A 26,156-nucleotide genomic window follows, 5' to 3' on the forward strand; every position below is an offset into this window, starting at 1 on the left:
GTTATGAGAAATGAGTTTTTAAAACTAATATGTATAGAAATATGTTGAAAAAACCTTTCTTTCCGTTTAACAGAAATTGTGAAAAAATTATACAGGGGGCATTTAAAAAAATCAGTTTACCCATTTAACTAAAGTCAACTAATCACTTGTTAGTATAGATTACTGTAGTCTCCGTTGTACTTTCTGGATTTGGTAATATGCTTCACAACCATTTCTTTCCTCCGCAGTGTTTCTGACGTTCTTCGGCTTGGCCAGCATTGGTCTTAGTTGCCTCGTGGCTCTCTTCTTGTATCACGTGGTGTTTGGAGTGAAATATCTCGGCATTCTCAACGGAGTGGCAGCTTTCGTCATCATCGGCATCGGTGAGAATAATGAAGCCTTTTCACATTTCCAGGTTTCTCAGTAGCAGAAGTCATCATATCTGGGTAAACTAAAGTGCCAGTGAATGGGAGAGTTCAATTTTTACAATCCCATTTGCTAAAATAATGAAAGAAACACTGGCATGATGTTATCAGGACTTTCAAAGAAAGGGAAAAAATTGTGTAAGACGGCAGGCAGAAGAGAGAATAGTGACAGATTTACTGTCCCACCACCATAGACGCTGCATTAAGCCTGATTTATACTTCTGCGTCAAGTAACCGGCTTAACCCACGGCGCATGCAACGCGCGTGGCTGTGCATTTATACTTCTGCGCGCTGTCTCTGTTGGTCTGCATTAACACTTCCGAAACGCTAGTTGGTAGTGAGGTGTAAATGTTCCTCTGTGTCGAGTTTCTTCGCTACTTTTTTGCATTTCCTGAACACTTCCTGGATGTACAAGTGGCTCAAACTCGCTCATTTTGAGGCAGGAACCGGCGGACGTGCAACAACTTTAACTATGAGGTAAACACAAAACAAAACTTTCCATCCGGAGCTCCTTCACGGGACTTCACACTTGTAAACAATCGCTTGCGCCATTCGCTCAGACTCGTCAGCGCTACCAAGCCGACCAATCACAGAGCTTACGCTACGCGTCATTGCGACGTTTAGTTACATTTTTTGAGAGATGCACGTCAGTGACGGCGACGGCCATGGCGAAGGGCTATGCGTCAGCGCCGTAGCATACGCCGGCGTTTGACGCAGAAGTATAAATCAGCCTTCAGAAACACCTCGCACATTTAGTGGTTGTTTTTTTTTTTTGTCATTTGATGCAAAAATGATATAATACATGCATAAATAGATATAAATGTTCATATGTTTAAAAAAATCTAAGTGTATAAAACTATCAAGCATTTAAGATGTCATGTAAAAGAGGGTCCATAAAATACCAAATCTATAAATTAACATGTTCTCTGAGCCCTCTGTCTGAAACTTAAAGGAGTGGTGGTCCACTATGATATCATATTTGAAACTTTAGTTGATGTGTAATGTAGCTTTGTGAACATTAACAACATGTCTGAATGTAAGACGCTCAAAGCTCAATGCAAAGGGAGACATTGGCTTTAAGCTTAGCAAAGCCTACAGCGAACGAAGTTTGGGGACTACAAAAAATACATCCAGGCTAGTGAGATCACAAGGCCTTACGGTTACCCGCATTCCCCACACGCACACCTGTGCAGCGAAGGGGCGTGGCCAGAGGTGCTGTAATGTTAAAGCAGAGAAAGCTAAAATGCCTCCAAACGCTGCTATTTCCACAGAGCTTCTTCTGTTTCTGTATTTGGGCTTCCAAATGACAAGACACAAAGAGAGAAGTGCGCACAATTTAATTATATTCCAGAGAATTACAAAAAAATAAGATTTAGCGCTAGCATTTGACAAAGGAGAACTTTCAAAATCTCTCCCAGTTCAGTGCTGGATTCAGCTAAAAACTCCTCCAACAGATGAAGCTGTGGATTGTGAGCCTTACATAAGTGTATTTATTTGTTAAAATTGATCAACTACAGGCACAGTTTCTAGCGTTATTGGTATGTTGTAGCAAGGACGTAAACAAGGACGTAAACAACAGGAAATGCTGTTTGGCACCGCTAACAATTTAGCTATAAATTCATATTTATCAGCCAAACCGCTGTAAACACCCACAATCTTCACCAGTGCTGCAGTGTCTCTGCTTTCCCTGCGTTCTACATCTCAAACTCGTAAAAAATATGTGAACGTTTCACATTACTTACACATGCTTATTTCCAATATATATAAAAGACACTTGTCAGGTTTTATTTTAGTTAGCAGGCGTGAGGTTCCGATGTGTGCTCTTTTTTTTTCTGTCTGATTCAGGCAGCTAACGCTGTTGACAGCTGCTCCTACTGGACTGTTTACACAGCACTAAAGCGCGTGCTTGTAGGGGTGTGACGTAGCCAATCCGTGAATCACAGCACGTTATGTTAGTTGACCAATCACAGCCTCTTGAGGGCGGACCTTTTAGGGGAACTAGAAAATATGACAGTCATTTTCATGTTAGCCGAGTAGCTGTATATAATCAAAGCAAGATTTGTGAAAAAATAACATGATTTTCTACAAGTGAAGCATGAACACCAAGCCTTATAAATACACTGTGGACCACCCCTTTAACATTTTCTCCTCTTTCCTCTTTTCTCTTAGGTGTGGATGATGTGTTTGTGTTCATAAGTACATTCAGACAGTCGGTTCATCTGACCTGCCCGATGCAGCGCATGATTTCCACCATGAAGACGGCCGGCAGAGCCACTTTCCTCACGTCCTTCACCACCGCCGCCGCGTACGCTGCAAACACCTTCTCACAGGTGCAGAAACACACTCAGTCAGCTCAGGTCAACGCAAGCATGAGCTAACATGTTGACCACAGTGACTTTATCAAAGGAACTCTACTTTCTTTCATTTATTCATTCTTTTTTTTTTTTTTTTTTTTTTGCTTAGTCTCTTTATTAATCTGGGGTCACCACAGCAGAATGAACTGCCAATAATAATAATGATAATAATAATAATAATAATAATCGATGATGGCAACGCAGTGGCACAGTAGGTAGTGCTGTCGCCTCACAGCAAGAAGGTCGCTGGTTTGAGCCTCGGCTCAGTTGGCGTTTCTGTGTGGAGTTTGCATGTTCTCCTTGCGTTTGCTTGGGTTTCCTCCGGGTGCTCCGGTTTTCCCCACAGTCCAAAGACATGCGGTACAGGTGAATTTGGTAGGCTAAATTGTCCGTAGTGTATGAGTGTGTGTGTGTGTGTGTGTGTGTGTGTGTGTGTGTGTGTGTGTGTGTGTGTGTGTGGATGTTTCTCAGAGATGGGTTGCGGCTGGAAGGGCATCTGTTGCGTTAAAACGTGCTGGATAAGTTGGCGGTTCATTCCGCTGTGCCGACCCAGAATTAATAAAGGAAAACAAGAAACAAGAAAATGAATGAAATTAATGATTGATGATGATGATGTTAATAATAATAATGCTTTCAACCACATCCAGTGACTATACAGTGAATTATTTCGTGATTCATTCTTTTTGCTGCCATCAAAGTGCTGTGAGCTGTAAATGCTGTGACAAGGTGAAAAGCAAAAGTCTGGAGGATCCATCTGTGACCTCCCGCTAAGAACTCAGGATGTAACATCAATCAAAAAATAAACACGATGAGCCAAATGATGAAATAAGCTGCAAGGGCATGTAAAGTAGACAGTCAAACATTTCTTTATCTGTAAAGAGAGGTCTTCTTTTATACAGAGTCGCTTTTGCACCCATGGGGCTTTTATGTTTCTGTCACGCGCTCATGTTTATTCAGTAGTGTACCGGGTGTGATGAGAATCCCGCCGGTTAATTTATATTAAAACATGCAAAGACGTTGAAAAATGGTGACAACACCTGACGCGTGACCTTTTCTCTGGTTTGCATGCGTCATTAGATCCCGGCGGTTCATGACTTCGGTCTGTTCATGTCTCTGATCGTGAGCTGCTGCTGGCTCTGGGTGTCCGTCCTCATGCCTGCTGCCCTCTGCATCTGGAGCTCGTGTGGAGCTGCCCGCGCCAACTCCTGCCCCAGATGGTACAGCTTTTTATTTCAGCATCCTTTGAGAAGCATTGTTTCTATTGAATCTGATATCTTAGGGCATACTCACACTATGCTATCCCAACCGTGCCCAGGCCCGTTTCCCGGATCGTTTGAGAAGTGTGAGTGCTCTGAATTGGGCCAAGGCGCTGTTCACTTGGCCGATCCTGACATTGTTGGAAGAGCGCGGTTCACTTGGGCTCAAACACAAAGTTATTATAGTTAACGAAAACAAACGAAAAAACTAAACTAAAATGTAAAATAATTGTCGTTAACTGAAATAAAAATAAAAACGAGAGTTTTTTTTAAAAACTTTAACTAAAACTATTGTCTACGTAAAAAAACTAACTGAAACTTACTAAAATTATAGCAAAAACCACCTTCATTTTTGTATTTGTGAATGTATTTAATACATAATCCTTCTGTAAGCCTTTTAGAAGTAAATATAATTCGTGCTGCAGGTGTTTGACCCATACAGCACCTGTAGTCCTGCTGCCATTGGCCACATCGAGCCAATTCTCCTCCAGCCATCCTCGCTGACAAAAACAACGAGTGGACATGACAGCAGCACGGTAACAGCATTAAAAACAGACACTTTAAACTTTTCCTTTAACACGTTTGTGCCCAATAATGGGTTTTATTTCTGTAACGCGATCGCGAACGAATCTTTATAACCGAATCTTCCAAGTGAACTCGTTGAACTAGTTCACCGAATCGAACTGAATCATTTGAAACGATTCGCGTCTCCAGTAAGCACTTATCCACCAACTGCTGATACCCCCTCTGATTCGAAATAATCCAATATATACTCTCAATTCAGTTATTAGAACAGTAACGTTACATTGAAATCAAATTTGAGAAACGGTGATCCGATAATACTGTGCATGCATGATTCAATGAACCGAACACAAACAGTGCATGACAGCCTTCTGAGACTGAAATAAACTTGAACAACAGCAGCGGGGGTAACCCAGGGCTTAAATGAGAGGATCTGGTGAAAAACGGAAGTTTATTACATAACAGAAAATCATAATGGAGTTTAAATAAGTAAATTATGCTTCAGTTGGGTTGCAAAACTTTACTGTAAGACATTTTTTAGATCATGGTGATGTTTTAACTGACTGAAATGACTATTGCTGACTACATAACGTTGAGTCCCAACATCTGCGTTAAAGATTAGTACTTCCCATCACTACTGTGTATCTAACCTCAGAGCAGCCTTGCACACATATTGTACATAAGGCTGTTATCTTGTGGGCTGTTGTATTTGAATTTGAGGATGGTAGTGGTAGATGAAAGTGTTCCTGTGTCCTCTGAACACAGGTTTCAAAAAAATGTGTGGTTGATTTTTTATTCTACAATATTTATTCTGTTGATTTTGAATCTTGCATCTAACAAATATCTTCATTTAGAAGAAAAAAAATATATATAAAACTAATACTGAAAGTAATAAAAATTAAACTAAAACGAAATAATTAAAAAATATAGAAACTAATAAAAACTAGTAAATTTCTCTCTAAAAACTAAATTAAACTAAGTGAATTTGAAAACAAAAAGTCAAAACGAAAAAGAAACTTAAACTAATGAAAAATCCAAAACTATCATAACCTTGCTCAGTAAAAAGAGCTTTGCACTCACACTACAAGCGTACCGTGCCTGAGCCCTAAACTGAAGACGAGACGTGACTTTTAAGGGGAAAGTTTGATTGGATTTATTAATCATTCTTACTGTCTAATGAACGCAAACTGTCGTAGTTTATTAAAGATGCAAACCCCTCACTGCACGACAGCTGCACCTTCAGCAAACCTCCTAATTCCTGCAGCACGAGGACTTAATGATTGTTTACGAGCGTCAAAAGTGGCGGATCTGTTCGGCGAAATAATTGACTGCCTGTCATCGCATCTAAAACGATATAACTAAAGAAATCCCTACTGTGCTGAGCGAGTGCTTCTTAAACTAAACAGCGCATCATCGATGACGTAAGCGTGCTCAGGCCCAAATGCGATGGCTGAGTGCGGGCCGTCGAGGGAAGGGAGGGGGGACAAGTGTGCCTCGGCTCAGTTTAAGGCAACTGTACATAGTGTGAGTACGCCCTTATACTGTTTGTTAGGGCTGCGCAATATCATCGATATCATAGCGTGTGTAAGCAACATACCTACTGTGTCGATACTAGAAAACACTTTAACTTATTGAATCAAGGCGCTATATGGCTCTACAATTTCTAATGTCATTCGTACTTCTACTTAAGATGCAGTTGTGCAATGGAGGAAAGTCTATAGTGGAGCTAGAGCAGCTATATTCCTGCTTTTACGACATGCTCGCATCAGTAGACATTGTTTGTTTACATTTTTTTATTTGCAGTAGTCAGTTTCTAGTTTAGCCTTCTTGATGACATCATGCATGCCAATAAAGCAGGGTGTCTGTAAGGTCTTAAATATTGATAAGTCAATTTAAAGATGTTTAAGGCCCTGAAAAAGTATTTAAAAGTCGTAAATGCCATTTTAAAAGGTATTAAATTTTGCTAAAGTTTGCCTGGATTTAATATGCGAAAATCGGGATGCTGTGTAGTTTATGCAACACATGCTTATTCTGAAAACGCAGCCCTATATATATTTCTGGGGATTGCGAATTATGTAGCATAAGTACATATGGCTGTATTTTATCTTTAAAACCAATGCTACGAGGAGGTATGATGCCGATCCTTTTCGCATTTACCAGCTGATTGCTTACCTCCGTATGGACGGCTTTCCCGCTGTTACCAGTTTGCCCAGTAGCTCGCCATGTACGTCAGCGGACTTGAAACGCAGAGAGGAGTTGACCATGACGACGGGGTTTGAGTTTGGTGAAGAACGGTTCCAAAAAGCGGATAAGACAAAAACAGAAGCCAAAAAATGAAATAACCGAGTAATTACCAGGGTGAGAATGTGGTAAAATCTGAAACATGGTAAAAATCAGACGAGGGCTTTTGCTTTTCTTGATTGCTTCTGAAAACTTTCGGTTGGGTTTAGGTAAGTGGGTGGGCGCTGGTCAATTGCTGATTTTAAAAACACTACTGGTTGGGTTTAGGGAAGGAGGAGGGTGGGTCAGTCAGTCGATTCAGTCAGTCGACAGCGACCTCTGGTGGATTTACTCGAAAACAGCAGGCACAAATGGCACTGGCGAAAAATTTGAGATTTGAAAAAGCGTACACAGCGGCCTCTGGTGGATTTGCGAAAACAAAAACTGCAAAAAATGTAGCTCCTGGGAAGTATTTGATGCTCTCCAGAATTGTATACAGGGGTACGTTTTCAGAATGAGCCTGGGCTGAGTTTTTAAAACTGATAAAATCCTACTAGGTTTGACATCACTCTGGTTTGTTTAATGCACTGTTATTCCTGCTTCTTTAGGCACCACTTGCTGGATTAGCATTTTGATCTGTATATGAATAATGTTTTAGTTTAGGATTCAGTAGATTAGATTAATTTCTTTCAATCACCATTAATTAGTAAATATGCTGTAAGTTAAAATGTCGCCAATGTTACTGGTTGAAACCATAAAGTGGCGATGAGGTCTTAAAATGTATGGAAAGAGTCTTTTAAAAAGGTAGGGGAGAGTGGAGATGGTTGCAACAAGACTTATTCCTCTATTTAGGCATGAGCTAGAGTGATGATATTTTTACTACATATTCTCAGTTAGACCCTCCTTCAGTACGGAAGACATGATGTGACCATTCCTTTTGTATAAAACTTATTTTGAGGTAAAAAAAAAAATGTATTTACTAATGGTCAGAACATTTCTCATACTGTCTAATTTGTTTTTGTAAGACATTACTTGATTAATTAATTAATTTTAAAGTTGGATGTTGCTTCTTTTAATAGTCTGTATTTATATGGCCAATTTAACTAATGTAACATTTTAACCATGTAACATTTAGTGTGTTAACCAAAAAAATATTCAATTTAATGTTTTAGAATTTTTTTATTATTATTTCATTTCAATGAATGTTGCAGCCGTCCCCATGCTCGGGGTCAGTTGCAATATTCGACTTTGTGTGTTGAAGTTTAAATTCTGCATATGTTATTATTTGTACACGTCATAGCAATATGGGTGGGTATCTAATAGATGTGGGTTTATTAGGTTCAAATTTTGAGTTTCCACAAAGAACTCTGAGAAACTGAAGGAAATGCAAAAAGTGTTGCAACTGTCCCCACTCTCCCCATTGAATTTCACTCTCTGAACTCTGTATATACCCTGTAAAGGCAAACGATGACAGATATTGAAAGAATTACCTGTTTATAGAACCCAAAATGTACAGTTGAATTATTAGCCACCCTGTTTATTTTTTTCACCAATTTCTATTTAACGTAGAGATTTTTTCAACACATTTCTAATCATAATAGTTTTAATAACTTATCTGTAATTACTGATTTATTTTATCTTTGCCATGATGACAGCAAATAATATTAGACTAGATATATCAAGACACTTCTATACAGCTTAAAGTGACATTTAAAGGCTTAACTAGGTTAATTAGGTTAACTAGGCAGGTTAGGGTATTTAGGCAAGTTATTGTATGATGAGATTGTTCAGTAGACTAGAGAAGAGGCTAATAATTTTGTCCTTAAAATGATTTAAAAAAAATAAAACAGTTTTTATTCTAACCAAAATAAAGCAAATAAGCCTTTCTCCAGAAGAAAAAAATATTATCAGACATACTGTAAAAAAAATTCCCTGCTCTGTTAAACATCATTTGAGAAATATTTAAAAAAAAAAAAAAAGAAAAAGAAAATCAAAGGGAGGCGAATCATTTTAGACTTCAACTGATGGTGTTTAAATAATCAGTGACAAAAATGTAGTTGAAACCCAGCATTACACTTACAAAAATAACGACAAAATAGCTTGGAGACACTTTAGATTCAGATTCCTGAGACTGGAATAATGACAGAACTGGTAGTTTTGGGTGGATTATCCTATTAACGCTGATATTCTTGACCCTTGCAGGTGGACCACTTTAACGAAACTGTCCAGCAGCCCAGGTCCACTCTCAGATGATGATGACGTGGCTCTGATAACTGTCGAAATGGAACCAGGTACACTGTATAAAACATTGCACAACAAATTATGCAGGAGTGTTTTTATAAGGGTGACACGGTGGCTCAGTGGTTAGCGCTGTCACCTTACAGCAAGAAGGTCGCTGATTTGAGCCAGATGGCATTTCTGTGTGGAGTTCTCCCCATGTAGGTGTGGGTTCCCTTTGGGTGCTCCGGTTTCCCCCACAGTCCAAACACATGCACTATAGTGAAATTGAATGAACAAAATTGGTCGCAGTGTACGTGTGTGTTTGAATGTGAGAGTGTATGGGTGTTTTCCAGTACTGGGTTGCGGCTGGAAGAGCATCCGCTGTTGGTGGTTCATTTCACTGTGGCGACCACTGATAAATAAGAGACTAAGCTGAAGGAAAATAGATTAATGTATTTACAAGAAAATACTGTTTCAGAACGCATGCCGGATGTCATGTTTAATTCACTATGTGCATTTCTTTGGTAATATTCGTGAAATTAACTAGCAATTTTGCAGAAAAGCAATGTACTGATGATGATTCTGACAAAGACAAAAAAGGATACAAATTTAAACCATCCTGATAAAAAATGACAAAAACAAATGTCTTATTTGCATTAATAATAATAATAATAATAATAATAATAATAATAATAATAACAATAATAATAATAATAATAATAATAATAATAATAATAATAATAATAATAATAATAATAATAATAATAACAACAATAATAATAATAATAATAATAATAATAATAATAATGGGTGCATGAATCATTTATGATGATACAGTTTTTCTCAGTGGCTTTGGTGCATTTCTCACAACACTATTTCATTTGGACAAAAGTTAATGCATTTCTCTAAACAATTAGTCATTTGTGCACATCCTAGTAGCAGTTTCTCATTCCTTCCAGCAAATTGCAGATGGTTTTGGACATGCATCAATTGCTTTCATACAACTCTCTGCTGTTTATAACATTATCAGTTGCTTACGTCATGTCAGTCAAAATGAACTAAACTTGTAAATGCTGAATAGTCATTCCATATAAAACTAATAGCCCTCATTTCATTACTCGAGTCATTACACACACAAATGTTGAACTAGTTGTCAAAATCTGTCTAGCAAATTTTATATAAAAAAAAATTAAATCTTTATTTTTCTGAAAAATGTCTACTAAATTGAACAATTTGATGAATGATTTACAGACCTGTGTGTGTTGAAGGTTCAGTTCCAATATGTACTGCAATATTGTGTACAGATGTGCACAGCTCTACCCAAACGAAGCTTATGTTTGTTGTAAATAAGTCTGTGTTTATTCTTTTGCACAGTGCTGTGAATGAATTAGAATTGCAAAGAGCAAATGCAGAGTAAAAATGTGAAACATACATATTCAGTGTCTTGTACTCAGATAGCTCACTAAATGCAGTGATGTCTAACTTTACTGTAGTTTTCAAATGGCTGTGCTAATAGTATATAGTGCTGTCTTGAGCATTTTCAGGAAGGGTCACCACAATCTGACTTTTTTTGAATAGAAAAAAATGTCCAGAGTAAACTGTCATAATGAAAACATGATGGCCATCTGACTGTCTTGTTCATAAACAGTGGTGTCAGGATTTTTCATTTTGATGACACTGACACTTTAATTGACATGAATACTTGCTTTTGAGGATTGAACTCTCCATTTTGAGCATGTGAAGCGCTTTTGCAGGTTATCATCTAGGTTTTGTAGTTTGCACTTATTGATTTGAGAAATGCATTAACTGTTGTGCAGAAATGCACTGGTGTTGTGAGAAACGCACCAAAGCCACTGAGAAAAACTGTAAGTAGGCCGTGTGTCCAGGAAAGTGTTTTAGTCAGCTGGAGATGCCGACACTTAGCTGTGGGTGTTTTTTATGTATTTATTTTTAATATATTGACTTGATTGCACAACATTCAAACAGGAAATGTTTGACAATTGGTTGGTGACGTGTTGCCCAGCTCCTCCTCTATTGTGATTGGACGACTGGCTAAACTGTGACAGTAACAAGGTTTTGATTTTTGGGTGAAGTAATTTACGGTGATGCAGTGGGTAATATGTTTGCCTCACAACAAGAAGGTTGTTGGTTCAAGCCTCGGCTGGGTCAGTTGGCGTTTCTGTTTGGAGTTTGCATGTTCTGCCCGTGTTGGCGAGGGTTTCCTTCGGGTTCTCCGGCCACAAGTCCAAAGACGTGGTACAGGGGAATTGGGTAGGCAAAATTGTCCATAATGTATGAGTGTGAATGAGTGTGTATGGGTGTTTCCCAGAGGTGGGTTGAGGCTGGAAGGGCATCCGCTGCGTAAAACTGCGTTAAAAACTGTGTTAAATTGCTTCCTTGTCCTCATTTGTAAGTCGCTTTGGATAAAAGCGTCTGCTAAATGACTAAATGTAAAATGTAAATGTAAAACAAAGGCTGGAATAGTTGGCGGTTCATTCCACTGTGGCGACCCCAGACTAATAAAAGGACTAAGCTGAAAAGAATATGAATGAATTTTCTTTAGCTTACAATTTAGCCTATAGCCCATGTGTTTGGACTGTGGGGGAAATCGGAGCACCCAGAAGAAACCCACGCCAACACGTGGAGAACATGCAAACTCCACACAGAAATGCCAACTGACCCAGCCGACTATTAAAGAATTGTATGTGCACTTCATGAAAGCAACCGCTTTTCTTTCTTATTTGCTTTTAGGTTGTGCGTTTTTTAAATCCTTTAACGCTCGGCAAACCCTTGATCACGTGTGTCATATCATAATAACCATCAGCTGAATCTGTGTGCAGGTGTGTATGACTCTGAACCGGACGCAGCCCTTCTGTCTCTCTCTACAGAAGCTCCTCTGTCCGCGTCCACTGAAGGCAATGTCGGAGTGGTCAGCGCTCATATCCAGAGGCTCCTGAGATGCTGGGTGGCGGAGCCCGTAGTGGAGAAACGCAAAACTATCATAGGTGAGCAGGGGATCTGATGTTAAGAGATGTTTCTGTGGTCTTGCAGAGTGTGATGTGGTTTCATAATGCTCACAGACGCCCACAGAGCATTCACTGTCTGTCTGATGTGTGTGTGTCACGCTCAAAACTGCCAAGAGCTGGATGACTTACAGTTGAAGTCTGATTTATTAGCCCTCCTGAAAAAAATTCCCCAATTTCTGTTTAACGGAGAGAAGATTAATTTCAACACATTTCTAAACATGATAGTTTTACTAACTCATTTCTAATAACTGATTTATTTTTTCTTTGCCATGATGACAGCATTTGACTTGATATTTTTCAAGATACTACTATTCAGCTTAAAGTAACATTTAAAGGCTTAACTAGGTTAATTAGGCAAGTCGTTGTATAACGATGGTTTGTTCTGTAGACAATCAAAAACAAATATTTCTTAAATGGGTTAATAATATTGACCTTAAAAGGAGTTTAAAAAATTTAAAACTGCTTTTTTTCTAGTCGAAATAAAACAAATAAGACTTTCTCCAGAAGAAAAAATATTATCAGACATACTGTGAAAATTTCCTTGCTCTGTTAAACATCTTTTGGGAGATATTTGAAAAAGAGAATAAAGTTCCCATAAGGGCGGATGATTTGTGACTTCAACTGTACACTGTTTGTGTTGCCTTCTCAAGGTTGTGGTGAACGGGCTTTTTAACTTCTTTCACGATCCAAAGTGTACATTTATGTATAATAAGTGTTTCAGCTAAAGAACTTATAGCATAGCTTGGAGTGTCACAATCGACCAATCACAATCGAGAATTTCTGAGAATTATAATAATAATACAGAGGCTTGTAATAAAACCGCTCTAATTGATTGTAGTATGTGTTAACTAAAACTAGAAATAAAGGTAAAAAAGAAAATAAATAAAATAAGGATTGATGGATGGATGGATGAATGGATGGATGGACATTAGATAGATAGATAGATAGATAGATAGATAGATAGATAGATAGATAGATAGATAGATAGATAGATAGATAGATAGATAGATAGATAGATAGATAGATAGATAGATAGATAGATAGATAGATAGATAGATAGATAAATAGATTGATAGATAGATGATAGATAGATAGATAGATAGATAGATAGATAGATAGATAGATAGATAGATAGATAGATAGATAGATAGATAGATAGATAGATAGATAGATAGATAGATAGATAGATAGATAGATAGATAGATGATGGATGGATGGATGGATGGATGGATGGATGGATGGATGGATGGATGGATGGATGGATGGATGGATGGATGGATGAAGACAGACGAACGGACGGACGGACGGACGGATGGATGGATGGATAGATGGATGGATAGATGGCTGGATGGATGAATGGGTGGGTGAGTTTGAATGTGAATGGATGGATGGATTGATGGGTGAGTTAGTATATGGATAAGTGGGTGGGCGGGAATGTGGATGGATGGATGGACGGATGGGTGGGTGGGTCAATGGATGGATGGATGGATGGATGAAGACAGACAGACAGACAGACAGACAGACAGACAGACAGACAGACAGACAGACAGACAGACAGACAGACAGACAGACAGATAGATAGATAGATAGATAGATAGATAGATAGATAGATAGATAGATAGATAGATAGATAGATAGATAGATAGATAGATAGATAGATAGATAGATAGATAGATAGATAGATAGATAGATGGCTGGATGGATGAATGGATGAATGGATGAATGTGTGGGTGAGTTTGAATGTGAATGGATGGATGGATTGATGGGTGAGTTGGTATATGGATAAGTGGGTGGGCGGGAATGTGGATGGACGGATGGATGAAGACAGACAGACAGACAGACAGACAGACAGACAGACAGACAGACAGACAGATAGATAGATAGATAGATAGATAGATAGATAGATAGATAGATAGATAGATAGATAGATAGATAGATAGATAGATAGATAGATAGATAGATGGATGGATGGATGGATGGATGGATGGATGGATGGATGGATGGATGGATGGATGGATGGATGGATGGATGGATGGATGGATGGATGGATGCATGGATGGATGGATGGATGGATGGATGGATGGATAGATGAATGTGTGGGTGAGTTTGAATGTGAATGGATGGATTGATGGGTGAGTTGGTATATGGATAAGTGAGTGGGCGGGAATGTGGATGGATGGATGGATGGATGGATGGATGGATGGATGGATGGATGGATGGATGGATGGATGGATGGATGGATGGATGGATGGATGGATGGACGGATGGGTGGGTGGGTCAATGGATGGATGGATGGATGGATGGATGAAGACTGACAGACAGACAGATATAAAAGCCAGTCAAATATGAAAATCTGTATGACATAGTGCTGTCCATATGACCATTACAGATATTCACTATGTAAGTCAGGGTAACGTGCAGTATTATAAATATTGGCATTTCAATTTATTATAAAAATGTTCCTTTTATAACTCTAAATGATTAAGAGGTGTGAAGGTCTGATAAATTAATACCAAAAAACAAAAATAAAGCCAGATTAAGGTTTTTCTGCTAATCTGCACACAGGTTGTGCTGGAGTAAGATGAATAAAAATGCCGAGCTGTTTTGTTTCAAACTGTAATTTGGTTCTTACTCTCAAGGTCAGTCTATTCACAGTTCAAACAAAAGAGCTCTGAACTGCTTCCCTTATGCGCCTGCAACAATACAATTAAGCTTGTATTAACATGGTGGAGCGTGGCAAAAAATTCAGACAAAACGCCCATTGTTTAAATGCATATTCACGCAGCTGCATGCATGCCAATAAGCTAAATTAGAGCCAGGTTTGTCCCAGGCCACCGCTGCTCTTTCTTCTTATTAGGTGAATAGCGTGAGCGGTGTTGATACAGTGCCACTGTAATTATAGATTTACTGACAGTTACAATACAGCCATGCATAATGTAGCAGGATGCATTTAAATCCAAGCGTTAGCTTTATAAAGTATCATCCTCCTCGGTTCACATGCAATCATAATGGGCGGCACGGTATATCATTACAACATCAACGTTAACATGCACATCTGTTGGGTCAGGATTATAGTTATAAAACACTTTATTTGGGAAGTTATTGCAGATTTTAAAATCTGTGCGATATCAAAATTTGTGCACATTGTTCCTCATCAAACAAGTCGCTCTTTTATCAAATGGTAACTTACATGTAACCCCTGAACTTACAGTAAGCCTTGGCTGGATATAAGAGTTTGTTCATTGTTTTTCAGGTGTGTATGCGGTGGTTCTGCTGGGCTCGGTGTGGTGCTGCTGTCTCCTGCGTCCGGCCAGTCACGCTCCTGTGCTGTTCCACAGAGACACAAACCTGCAGAGACTTCTAGACATGCGCAGTAACCTGAGCGCTCAGGGGATCTCCTGCCATATGTGCTCAGGTCAGCCTCACTCTTCTCCCGGGGCTCATTCAGAACAATCACTTGACTCATTTGCACTGCTTCATTCAATTACACACTAGAGGTTCTGCTCGTGGCATGATACAGTCGACGAAGGCTGAGAGAGATGAGTCGAAACATAAGAAGTGTCAATGACTGGGCGTTGATTATACAGTCAAAGTGATTAGCCCTCCTGCGAATTTTTTGTATTCAATTTCAAATATTTCCCAAATGATGTTTAACAGAGCAAGGAAATTTTCACAGTATGTCTGATAATATTTTTTCTTCTGGAGAAAGTCTTATTTGTTTTATTTCGGCTAGAATAAAAGCAGTTTTTAATATTTTAATAAACAATTTTGGAACAAAATAATTAGCCCCTTTAAGCTATTTTTTCCATAGTCTCCAGAACAAACCATCGTTATACAATAACTTACCTAATTACCCTAACCTGCCTAGTTAACCTAATTAACCTAGTTAAGCCTTTAAATGTCACTTTAAACTGTACAGAAGTGTCTTGAAAAATATCTAGTAAAATATTATTTACTGTCATCATGACAAAGATGAAATAAATCAGTTATTAGAAATGAGTTATTAAAACTATTATGTTTAGAAATGTGCTGAAACAATCTTCCCTCCATTAAACAGAAATTAGGGAAAAAAATAAACAGGGGCGCTAATAAGTCAGGGGGGCTAATAATTCTGACTTCAACTGTAAGTGGTTGCAAACACTTGATATAGGCTTAATTTAAACAAACAATTTAATTTGTACCTTTAAATTCAGCCCATAAATATTGGGCAACCACTTACCTTAAAGCAGGGGTCTCAAACTCGCGGCCCGCGGGCCATTTGCGGCCCTCAGTGCAATTATTTTGTGGCCCGCGCCGACCGCTGTACACTGACAGAATCAGCGGAGCGGTGAGAGAGAGCGCTCCCCGCTCCGCTGATTCTATCCGTACACAGCGCGCTTGTCACTCAATGCGCGTTCTGATCAGCTGTGTTGTCGTGCGCGTACTCAAGAGCGGTGTTATCGCGCGCCTACTGAAGGGCAGGACCGAGGGTGTGTCGCGTTGCGGGGGCACTTTTGATTATTTTGGAAGGGCACTTTCTATGCAAGACTAAAAAGGGCATGTGCTCTGCACAGGTTGACCCCTATGTGTGCACGTGCCTGCCCTGCATCTTATATATATTGATATTATAGGTAGATACAGACTGGTACCGACTGATGTGACTGGAGTGGGGTGGGGGTGTTTTATTTATACATATATACGCCTTTTTTATTAGGTGAGGGAATGGAAGTTTTGAGTGAGTTCCCCCACTTTTTTCCCTAAGACTTCAATAAGTCAAAGTACAGGTCTAGACTTAATGATGATCATCTTCAAGCCATACTGAGGGTCTCAACTGCTTCCGCTCTAAAGCCAAATGTGGTTCAGATTTGTGAGAAGAAGCGCTGTCAAGTCTCTGGCAGCAAGAAGTAGGCAAAAGATGCCATGTTCAGAAGAACTGTTCATAATCTTCACTCAATGTTCTATTAATGTTCAGGACACTTCATGTTCAGAAGAAATAATTAAAACTGTTAATAATGACATTTGAGGACTTTTTTTGTGTGAAATCCCTTATGCGGCCCAGCCTCACCCAGACTTTGCCTCCTGCGGCCCCCAGGTAAATTGAGTTTGAGACCCCTGCCTTAAAGAATTCAGTAAATCCAATGAATCATTTATTCAGTGTATTGCCTATTAAGTGTATTCAGCTATTGCCTTAGCTCTAAATTTGTCCCACCTCTCTATGTCTCACAGGTGTTTTTATGGAGCGACCTCATAATCTGCACAGCACTGCAGACTTCACAAGCTCTACCTCAGGGAACCATCCCACAATTCCCTCCAACCAGTCCAAACCAGCATCCAACAGCAGCGCACAGACGCTCGCAGGTTTGTTTTTTTCTGCTCAGCCGGGAGGAACGGGGCTGGAAAAACACTGACACCTGTTTTATCATAGCTTTGATGCTTACTGCTGGAGAAAGCAGGTCATACCAGAGTACGGGTTGTCAACCAGTTTCAGTATATGGTTAATCTGCTCGCCCAGGTGTAGCTGTAAGCAGGTCAGCCCATATGCAGGTAAAGGCAGAACTATTAGCCCTTATGTGTATATTTTCCCCCAATTTCTGTTTAATGGAAAGAAGATTTGTTTCAACACATTTCTAAACATAATAGTTTTAGTATTACATACATAATATTTGACTAGATAGTTTTCAAGATACTAGTGTTCAGCTTAAAGTGACATTTAAAGGCTTAACTAGGTTAAAGTTAGTGTAATTAGTAGGGATGTAACGGTATCAGAATTTCACGGTACGGTAATACCTCGGTATGAATGTCACGGTACGGTATTTATTGAATCATTTACAGGAAAAAACAAAACTTAAATACTCCAAAAAAGTGCCAAAAGTGTCAATGACATACAAATTAGCCATCTATCTGTAAGCTTTGAAACAGGAACTTCAATTTTAATAACAAAAAAATATTAAACCATGTAAAAAAATAAAGTTTCAATTTAGTATTGTTGAAAACTCATCACATTCAACATTTAATCACTCACTCACTTAGATAGAAATGGGTTTAAAGGAAAATTATCATATAACTATAATCTGGTAAAAGCTGGTATCTCTGGGTATTTACAATGTCCCCTGCAACAGAAAAAAACCCTCTCATTTGGGACTGAGGTTTCTGGGACAAGAGAGATATGACTTGGCCCAGGTTGACAGCAGTGGGGAACGTTGTGCATTGTCTTTCCCCCACTTGAGAGGACAAACCATGAGTAAGATAGAGATCTCATGTCTGCATCAATCTGAACAGTGTGCTGTGTTTCTGCAGTCCCCATGACTGATTAGTCGTATTCCCCAACTTGCAGGCACGTGCACACACAGTGCTCAACCTGTGCAGTGCACATGCCCTTTTAGTCTTGGATAGAAAGTTCCCTTCCAAAATGATCAAAAGTGCCCCCGCGACGCGACATACCCTCCGTCCCAGCTTTACAGTACGCGCGCGACAACACAGCTGATAAGAACTCGCGCGACAACACGGCTATTCAGAACGAGCGCGACAACACAGCTGATAAGAACTCGCGCGACAACACCACTATTCAGTACGCGCGCGGCAACAACACCCGCTTTAGGGTTTTCCAGCTCTTTTTGATCCCCGCTTCTAGCAGCACACTCCATTTCCGCATTACTGGATCTGTAGCAACAACAGACCGCAAGGGATGATGGTCAAGCATGGGCTGATGGGAATTGTAGTTTCCGGTACCTCCCGTTCGCTTCATTCGCCTGAGCAAATTTTCTCCGAAGACCTATAGTTTTACCGAGTCATGCGACTACGGTAATATCGAAAAAAATTAATATTGCGGTATGACGGTATTTACAATACCGTTACATCCCTAGTAATTAGGCAAGTCATTGTATACCGATGGTTTGTTCTGTAGACTATTGAAAACAAATATTGCTTAAGGGGGATAATAATATAATGTCATCTCATCTAATTTTCTTCCACTTTTCTGGGGTCAAGTCATGAGGGCAGCAGTCTTAGGAGAGAATCCCCAGGCTTCCTCTTGCCCAGACACTTCTTTAAGCTCCTCCGGGGGGATCCCAAGGTGACCATAGGGGACAGTAGGAACATAGATTGACCGGTAAATCGAGAGCTTTGCCTTTCAGCTCAGCTCTTTCTTTACCACAACGAGCCGGTACATCGACCGCATAACTGCTGCCACTGTACCAATCCGCCTTTCAATCTTACGTTCCATCCTTCCCTCACTAGAGAACAAAACCCCAAGATACTTGAATTTCTCCACCAGGAGTAAACACTTTACTCCAACCAGGAAATGGCAAACCACCTTTTTCCGGTGGAGCACCATGGCCTCGGACTTGGAGGTGCTGATTTTTACTCCCAGCCACGTCACACTGGGCAGCAAACCACCCCAGTACATGCTGAAGGTCCATGTTTGATGAAGCCAACAGAACAACATCGTCTGCGAATAAGAGATGATATCCTGTGGTCGCAGAAATAGATCTCCTTCAGCCCAAGGCAGCACTTTGAAATTCTGTCCATAAAATTATGAACAGAAATTGTGACAAAGGGCAGCCCTGCCGGACACGCACTGGAAACAAGGCTGACTTATTGCCGGCAATGCGAACCAGACTCCTACTCTGTTCATACAGGAACGAGACAGCCCTTAGCAGAGTGACTCTGACCTCATACTCCCAGAGCTAAGTCCACAGAGTGCCACAAGGGACACGGTCGACTGCTTTCTCCAAGTCCACAAAACACAAGTGGACTGGTTGGGCATACTTCCATGAACTCTAGAGCACCCTGCTAAGAGTATAGAGCTAGTCCAGTGTACCACGGCCTGGACAAAAACCACATTGTTCCTCCTGTATCCTAGGTTCAACTATCAGCCGGATCCTCCTCTCCAGTACCCTGAAATAGACTTTCCCAGAGAGACTAAGGAGTGTGATCCCCCTATAGTCGGCAGATCGGGGAAGACCCAGGACATGCTGGAGGGATTATGGGCCCTATAATACACCCGGCACAGTGTGGCGCAAGGTGCGGTGCAATAGTCTTTTGCTAGTTTCAGCTTGGCGCAAGAGACGTTTTGAGGCGTTGCGCTACGCTGTTTAAATAGCAAATGCATTAGCGCTCATTTGTGCGCCCATAGGCGTTCTGGTCTAAAAACGAAGGCGTTCTGAGGCGGACCGCTGGCGCGTTGCTATTTTGAGAAACTAAAATAGATTTTTCATTAGACCAAAACAAACCCGGTCTAAACTCCAGCGCAGAGTTGCACCTCGCTTACACACTGCTTAATACACACAAGAGAGCAATAGGCAAATATCTTTACATATGAACAAAATTAAATATTAAGGATATATATAGGATATAATAAGAATAGATATAGGATATAAATATAAATGAATAAAATATTGCAAAACATATTATTTTCTAGCCTACATAAATATAAAAAATCCCTGCTTTTATGTCTTCTTCATCTCGGGAGGCTTTTTCAGTTCATTCATAACAGTTTGCTTTTGTATAATGTTATTATTATTAGCAGTATTATTTATTATATCCATATTTATATTTGTTTTATAAAAAACAAGCTTAGATTTGCCCACCTGCAGGTTTTAGACCATATGGGGCACAGCATGTGTATTTGGATAGAAGTCAGGTTTTTGAGCACACTTCGTTATTATTCTTCATTTAATCGTTTGCTGGAGATTAGAGCTGAATTTAGAAATAGTTTTGAAACTAATATTTGCGCTTAACAAACGCAATTAATTATTTATAGACTAATTGATGTCTGTGCGTAAAGGTTTCCCTATCCAAAAGTGAAAGTAGTTCTATTATCTCTCATTCTCACGCAGTAGATGTTCTGTTTACAGTTTTCTGTTAAAAAAAAACTGTGAACTGTTTGCTAGTGAAATGCTCAGTTTTTCCACTCAGACTTACTTTGCATCCTGTAAATAGCAAATGCGCTTATGGCGCGACGCAGCTGGCTCTTAAAGGGAATGGGAGATGAGACTCTGATTGGTTTATCCTCAAAACACACCTATAACTCATTAAGAAAATAAACTCAACCCTTTTAGACCATGCGCCGCGGCGCAAAGCGCATTTTTCCATCCGTAAATTAGCAAAGTTGCGTTCTGGCATGCCCTGAAAGCGTTTGCGCCCTGCGTTTTGCGCTCTGCGCATGGACCATCAAAATAGAGCCCTAAGTCTCTTGGCTGGCCTGGGAACACCTCGGGATCTACCTGGAGGAGCTGGAGGATGTGTCTGGGGAGAGGGGAGTCTGGAGTTCTCTCTAAGACTGCTGCCTCCGCGAACCAGCCCCAGAAAAGTGGACAAAAATGACATGAGATGAGATGAGATGAGATGAGATGAAATTCACAGGAAGGCTAATAATAATTGTGACTGTGGATATAGTCTAGCAAAGTGGTTCTCAGTTCAGTTTTTGACCAGCAGCTCTTATCCATCATCCAGGTCCTTTACCGCCCCCATCGAGTAAGAGCTATGCTGGTTGTGCTTCCCTGCATATTAAAGTGCCCCTATTGGGCCTTTTTGGATATTACCTTTAATGTAGTGACTAATAGAGCTGTTTTTTGAAGTTGTGCAGTTTTAAAGATCAAAGTGCAGATGGATGAAGTTGTTTTATCCTAAAAGACTGAAGTGATGCACAACTACCTGAAATGAGATGTCAGTAATTTCAGTATCATTCCTACACAAACCCATGTACAGTACTGTAGGCTTGAATTCAATTTGCTCACAAACAACAGCAAAGGTGGACTCGACATGCACATCCACGGACATGCACATTCACTACTTATATTGGTGCTCTGATGGTGAAATAATATAAGCAGTACCACATGTAATAGATATTTAAACATTTATTGTATGTGACTGGAACAAAAACAACCCATTTATACATGCAAGTAGTTCATTCATTCATTTTCTTTTCGGCTTAGTCCCTTTATTAATCTGGGATCGCCACGGCGAAATGAACCACCAACTATTCCAGCATATGTTTTAGGCTTCACCTAAAGCACATGTTTGGACTTGTGAGGGAAACCGGGAGGAAACCCACGCGAACATGCAAACTCCACACAGAAACACCAACCAACCCAGCCAAGGCTCGAACCATCGACTTTCTTGCTGTGAGGCGACAGCGCTACCCACTGTGCTGCTCCCTTTCGAGACTATTTAAGTTAATTTTATGCATTTGGCAGCATCTGATTTTAGAGCAAATTAATTTTTTAAATTTTTTCGTCTTTCCTTATTACAGTCCATCTCTGACAATTAGCTCGTGCTGCGCTTACTGTTTGTTTAACATTCTTACCACAATTGTGAATACTTCCGCATAACCTCTGATTGGGTCGGTCCATCTCGAAACCAGCCGGCCATTGCCAAATGGGCCAATGCTTAACATTTATCATTGTTATTACTATTATCATCGTCATCATCAACATCAGGGGTCACCAATCTCGGCCCTGGAGGGCCGGTGTCCCTGCAGGGTTTATCTCCAACTTGCCTAAACACACCTTGCCTGGATGTTTCAAGTATACCTAGTAAGACCTTGATTAGCTTGTTCAGGTGTGTTTGATTAGGGTTGGAGCTCAAATCTGCAGGACACCGGCCCTCCAGGAGCAAGTTTGGTGACCACTGATCAACATCATCATAATATTCACATCTTGCAAGTGATAAAAGCAGCCTGCATGTAAAAACAATACATATATATATATTTAAAAATTTTAAAATAGCATACCGGCCCACATTTAAAAAATGGTCCGGCCCTTCTGGCATTTGCCAGAATTGCCAGATGGCCAGTCCCACCCCTGAACAACAGTTTACAATGAGGTTTCATTGGTTAATTTATTTACTAACATGAACTAATAATGAACAATACTTGTACAGCATTTATTAATGATAGTTAAACGTTTACTAATGCATTATTAAAATATGTGAGTTATTGAATATGTGAGGAAATTACAATTATTTATCATCTGAATAAATAAGCTTTCCATTGATCTATGAGTTTTGTCCATTTGCAATATCTTTGCTGTGCCGTTTGATCAATATAATGCACATTTTCTGAAAATAGATGAAATAATCGTTTTGTTTACACTTTATTTTAGTGTCCTCGTCACAGTTGTAACTATTCATTTAACTACTGATTAATATGAATGAATTACATTAGAATGGTGCTTGGGTTTGCAGTTACTTAAGTGTAACTATGTATAATTTAGTGTGATTTCTATAGTAAGTACAGGGATCATGATTATCAAGGACAGCTTAAAAGAAAGTTTAAATGGTTTTATTTAAAACGTAAATCAAATTAATTTCTCTCTGACATATTAAATACTTATATAGAACCTGACACCGCAGTTTCAGTATATGGTATTACACCACAGTCCTTCTGTTTTAATAAAACTAAGAAAAATGTAACAATCGCCTTTGCTAGCTTTTACACTATTTAACCTTAGAAAAAATAAGACTATAAGAGGTTGTACTGATATGTTTTTTTTTTCACTTGACAGTGACGAAACTTTATGTTTTAAATTACATAAATAAAATGGACCACTACAATTTTTTCAGAAGAGTAGAATTTGTCCTTATTTCTTTCTTTCCTATATATATATATATATATATATATATATATATATATATATATATATATATATATATTAGGGATGTAACGGTATTGTAAATACCGTCATACCGCAATATTAATTTTTTTCGATATTACCGTAGTCGCATGACTCGGTAAAACTATAGGTCTTCTGAGAAAATTTGCTCAGGCGAATGAAGCGAACGGGAGGTACCGGAAACTACAATTCCCATCAGCCCAGGCTTGGCCATAATCCCTTGCGGTCTGTTGTCGCTACAGATCCAGTAATGCGGAAATGGAGTGTGCTGCTAGAAGCGGGGATCAAAAAGAGCTGGAAAACCCTAAAGCGGGTGTTGTTGCCGCGCGCGTACTGAATAGTGGTGTTGTCGCGCGAGTTCTTATCAGCTGTGTTGTCGCGCGCGTACTGAATAGTGGTGTTGTCGCGCGAGTTCTTATCAGCTGTGTTGTCGCGCGCGTACTGAATAGCGGTGTTGTCGCGCGAGTTCTTATCAGCTGTGTTGTCGCGCGCGTACTGAATAGCCGTGTTGTCGCGCGAGTTCTTATCAGCTGTGTTGTCGCGCGCGTACTGTAAAGCGGGGACGGAGGGTATGTCGCGTCGCGGGGGCACTTTTGATCATTTTGGAAGGGAACTTTCTATCCAAGACTAAAAAGGGCATGTGCACTGCACAGGTTGAGCACTGTGTGTGCATGTGCCTGCAAGTTAGGGAATACGACTAATCAGTCATGGGGACTGCAGAAACACAGCACACTGTTCAGACTGATGCAGACATGAGATCTCTATCTCACTCATGGTTTGTCCTCTCAAGTGGGGGAAAGACAATGCACAAGTCATATCTCTCTTGTCCCAGAAACCTCAGTCCCAAATGAGAGGGTTTTTTTCTGTTGCAGGGGACATTGTAAATACCCAGAGATACCAGCTTTTACCAGATTATATTTATATGATAATTTTCCTTTAAACCCATCTCTATCTAAGTGAGTGAGTGATTAAATGTTGAATGTGATGAGTTTTCAACAATACTAAATTGAAACTTTATTTTTTTTACATGGTTTAATATTTTTTTGTTATTAAAATTGAAGTTCCTGTTTCAAAGCTTACAGATAGATGGCTAATTTGTATGTCATTGACACTTTTGGCACTTTTTTGGAGTATTTAAGTTTTGTTTTTTCCTGTAAATGATTCAATAAATACCGTACCGTGACATTCATACCGAGGTATTACCGCACCGTGAAATTCTGATACCGTTACATCCCTAATATATATATATATATATATTAGGGATGGGAAGATTAACCGATATGTATCGATACGCGGTCATGCGCGTGCACGATGCGAGTGCATCGGTTGAGCAGCAGAGGATGAATGAAATTTTGGAAGCAAATCGAGATGCATCGGGTTTTGCGAGATGCATCGATTTTTCCGAGATACAGCTTATATTTTTAATATAGAATGTATTTTTTATTTATTAACATGTGTTGTCAACCTGTTTTTGGCGCATAATTTAATCGACCTACATAAAGTAAGCCTTAGCAACGGATTTGCGGATGTGCACACACTACAACTCAGTGTATCAGGTGTGCGGATGAAGCTAGTGGTGCGCCCTCAGAAAGCGCGAGAAGCAAAACAAACATTTTATTCCCCACTGAGTTTTAAATCTAAAGTATGGCAAGCAACATTATGGATTTAAGGATGGACGACATGACAGGACAGATGCAATTTGCAAAATGTGCCGCGCATCTGTAAAATACGCGGGCAGTACGACTAATCTGATTTCTCACTTGAAGCGGCGCCACGGTGTTGTTGTGAAAGCATCTTCCAGTGTTTCTGCATCCCCGGCTTTCGCACTGCTTCAACCAGCTCCAAAAGTGGTGAGAAAAGCGTTGCAAGTTTTTTTTCCATGCGCAACAGTTCTGCTCGCTCTACGCCAATAACGAATGCTATTGCATTGTTCATCTGCAAAGATATTCAGCCTAGTGTCACGGAGAACGAAGGTTTTAAACACCTCCTCCTGTTAATTTTTATTTAATAATAATAATAATAATATTAATAATAATAATGATAAAAATAATGGGTGTCACGGTGGCACAGTGGGTAGTTTGACCACCTCACAGCAAGAAGATTGCTGGTTTGTTATATTTTTATTAGCCTGTTGTTTACAGTGACAGTGATGTTTCAAAGCAGCATAACACTGCTAGTTCACGACCTTAAGTTTTGAATAATCAGTGGCAAAATATATCTTTGTAAAACTTGTTTTCATAGTTGAAAAGTTAAATCACAATTCTTGTTGTGCAATGCTAAATTTATTTATGTTGAAAGAGTGCAAATATATACATATTTTTTAATATTTATTGCACTTATACATTCTGTTTATCTTGAAAATACTTAAATAATATGTGCTATAGGTTCTAAAATGGCCCTCTACTGTAAAATGACACTCTGGCTCTGAGAGAAAAGCCAGTTTGTAAAAAAAAGTCTTGGTTTTGCTTGGTTAATAAATAATCAAACTCATTCAATGGCACAGCATCCTCTTTCACATCATCTCATAAACTTGATCTAATTAGTTAGTGCTGAAATATCGCAT

General features: G+C 39.5%; 1 protein-coding gene across 3 annotated transcripts in view; it reads left to right on the forward strand.

Moving 5' to 3' along the window:
- disp3 (dispatched RND transporter family member 3) overlaps positions 1 to 26,156 on the forward strand; it is a 102,272-nt gene that overhangs the window by 43,586 nt on the left and 32,530 nt on the right. For 2 of the 3 annotated variants that reach the window (XR_012384797.1, XM_073911235.1), the window contains exons 5-11: positions 228 to 362; positions 2,574 to 2,734; positions 3,836 to 3,975; positions 8,959 to 9,047; positions 11,817 to 11,981; positions 15,256 to 15,417; positions 17,208 to 17,339. Coding sequence is in view for 2 of the 3 variants with exons in the window: in XM_073911235.1 (XP_073767336.1) it covers positions 228 to 362; positions 2,574 to 2,734; positions 3,836 to 3,975; positions 8,959 to 9,047; positions 11,817 to 11,981; positions 15,256 to 15,417; positions 17,208 to 17,339 (984 nt within the window). In the remaining variant the exon portion in view is untranslated. The remainder of the gene's footprint in view (positions 1 to 227; positions 363 to 2,573; positions 2,735 to 3,835; positions 3,976 to 8,958; positions 9,048 to 11,816; positions 11,982 to 15,255; positions 15,418 to 17,207; positions 17,340 to 26,156) is intronic. The other variant, XM_073911236.1, reaches the window with a different exon arrangement.

This window comes from Danio rerio, chromosome 8 (genome assembly GCF_049306965.1).
Source record: "Danio rerio strain Tuebingen ecotype United States chromosome 8, GRCz12tu, whole genome shotgun sequence".
NCBI lineage: Eukaryota > Metazoa > Chordata > Actinopteri > Cypriniformes > Danionidae > Danio > Danio rerio.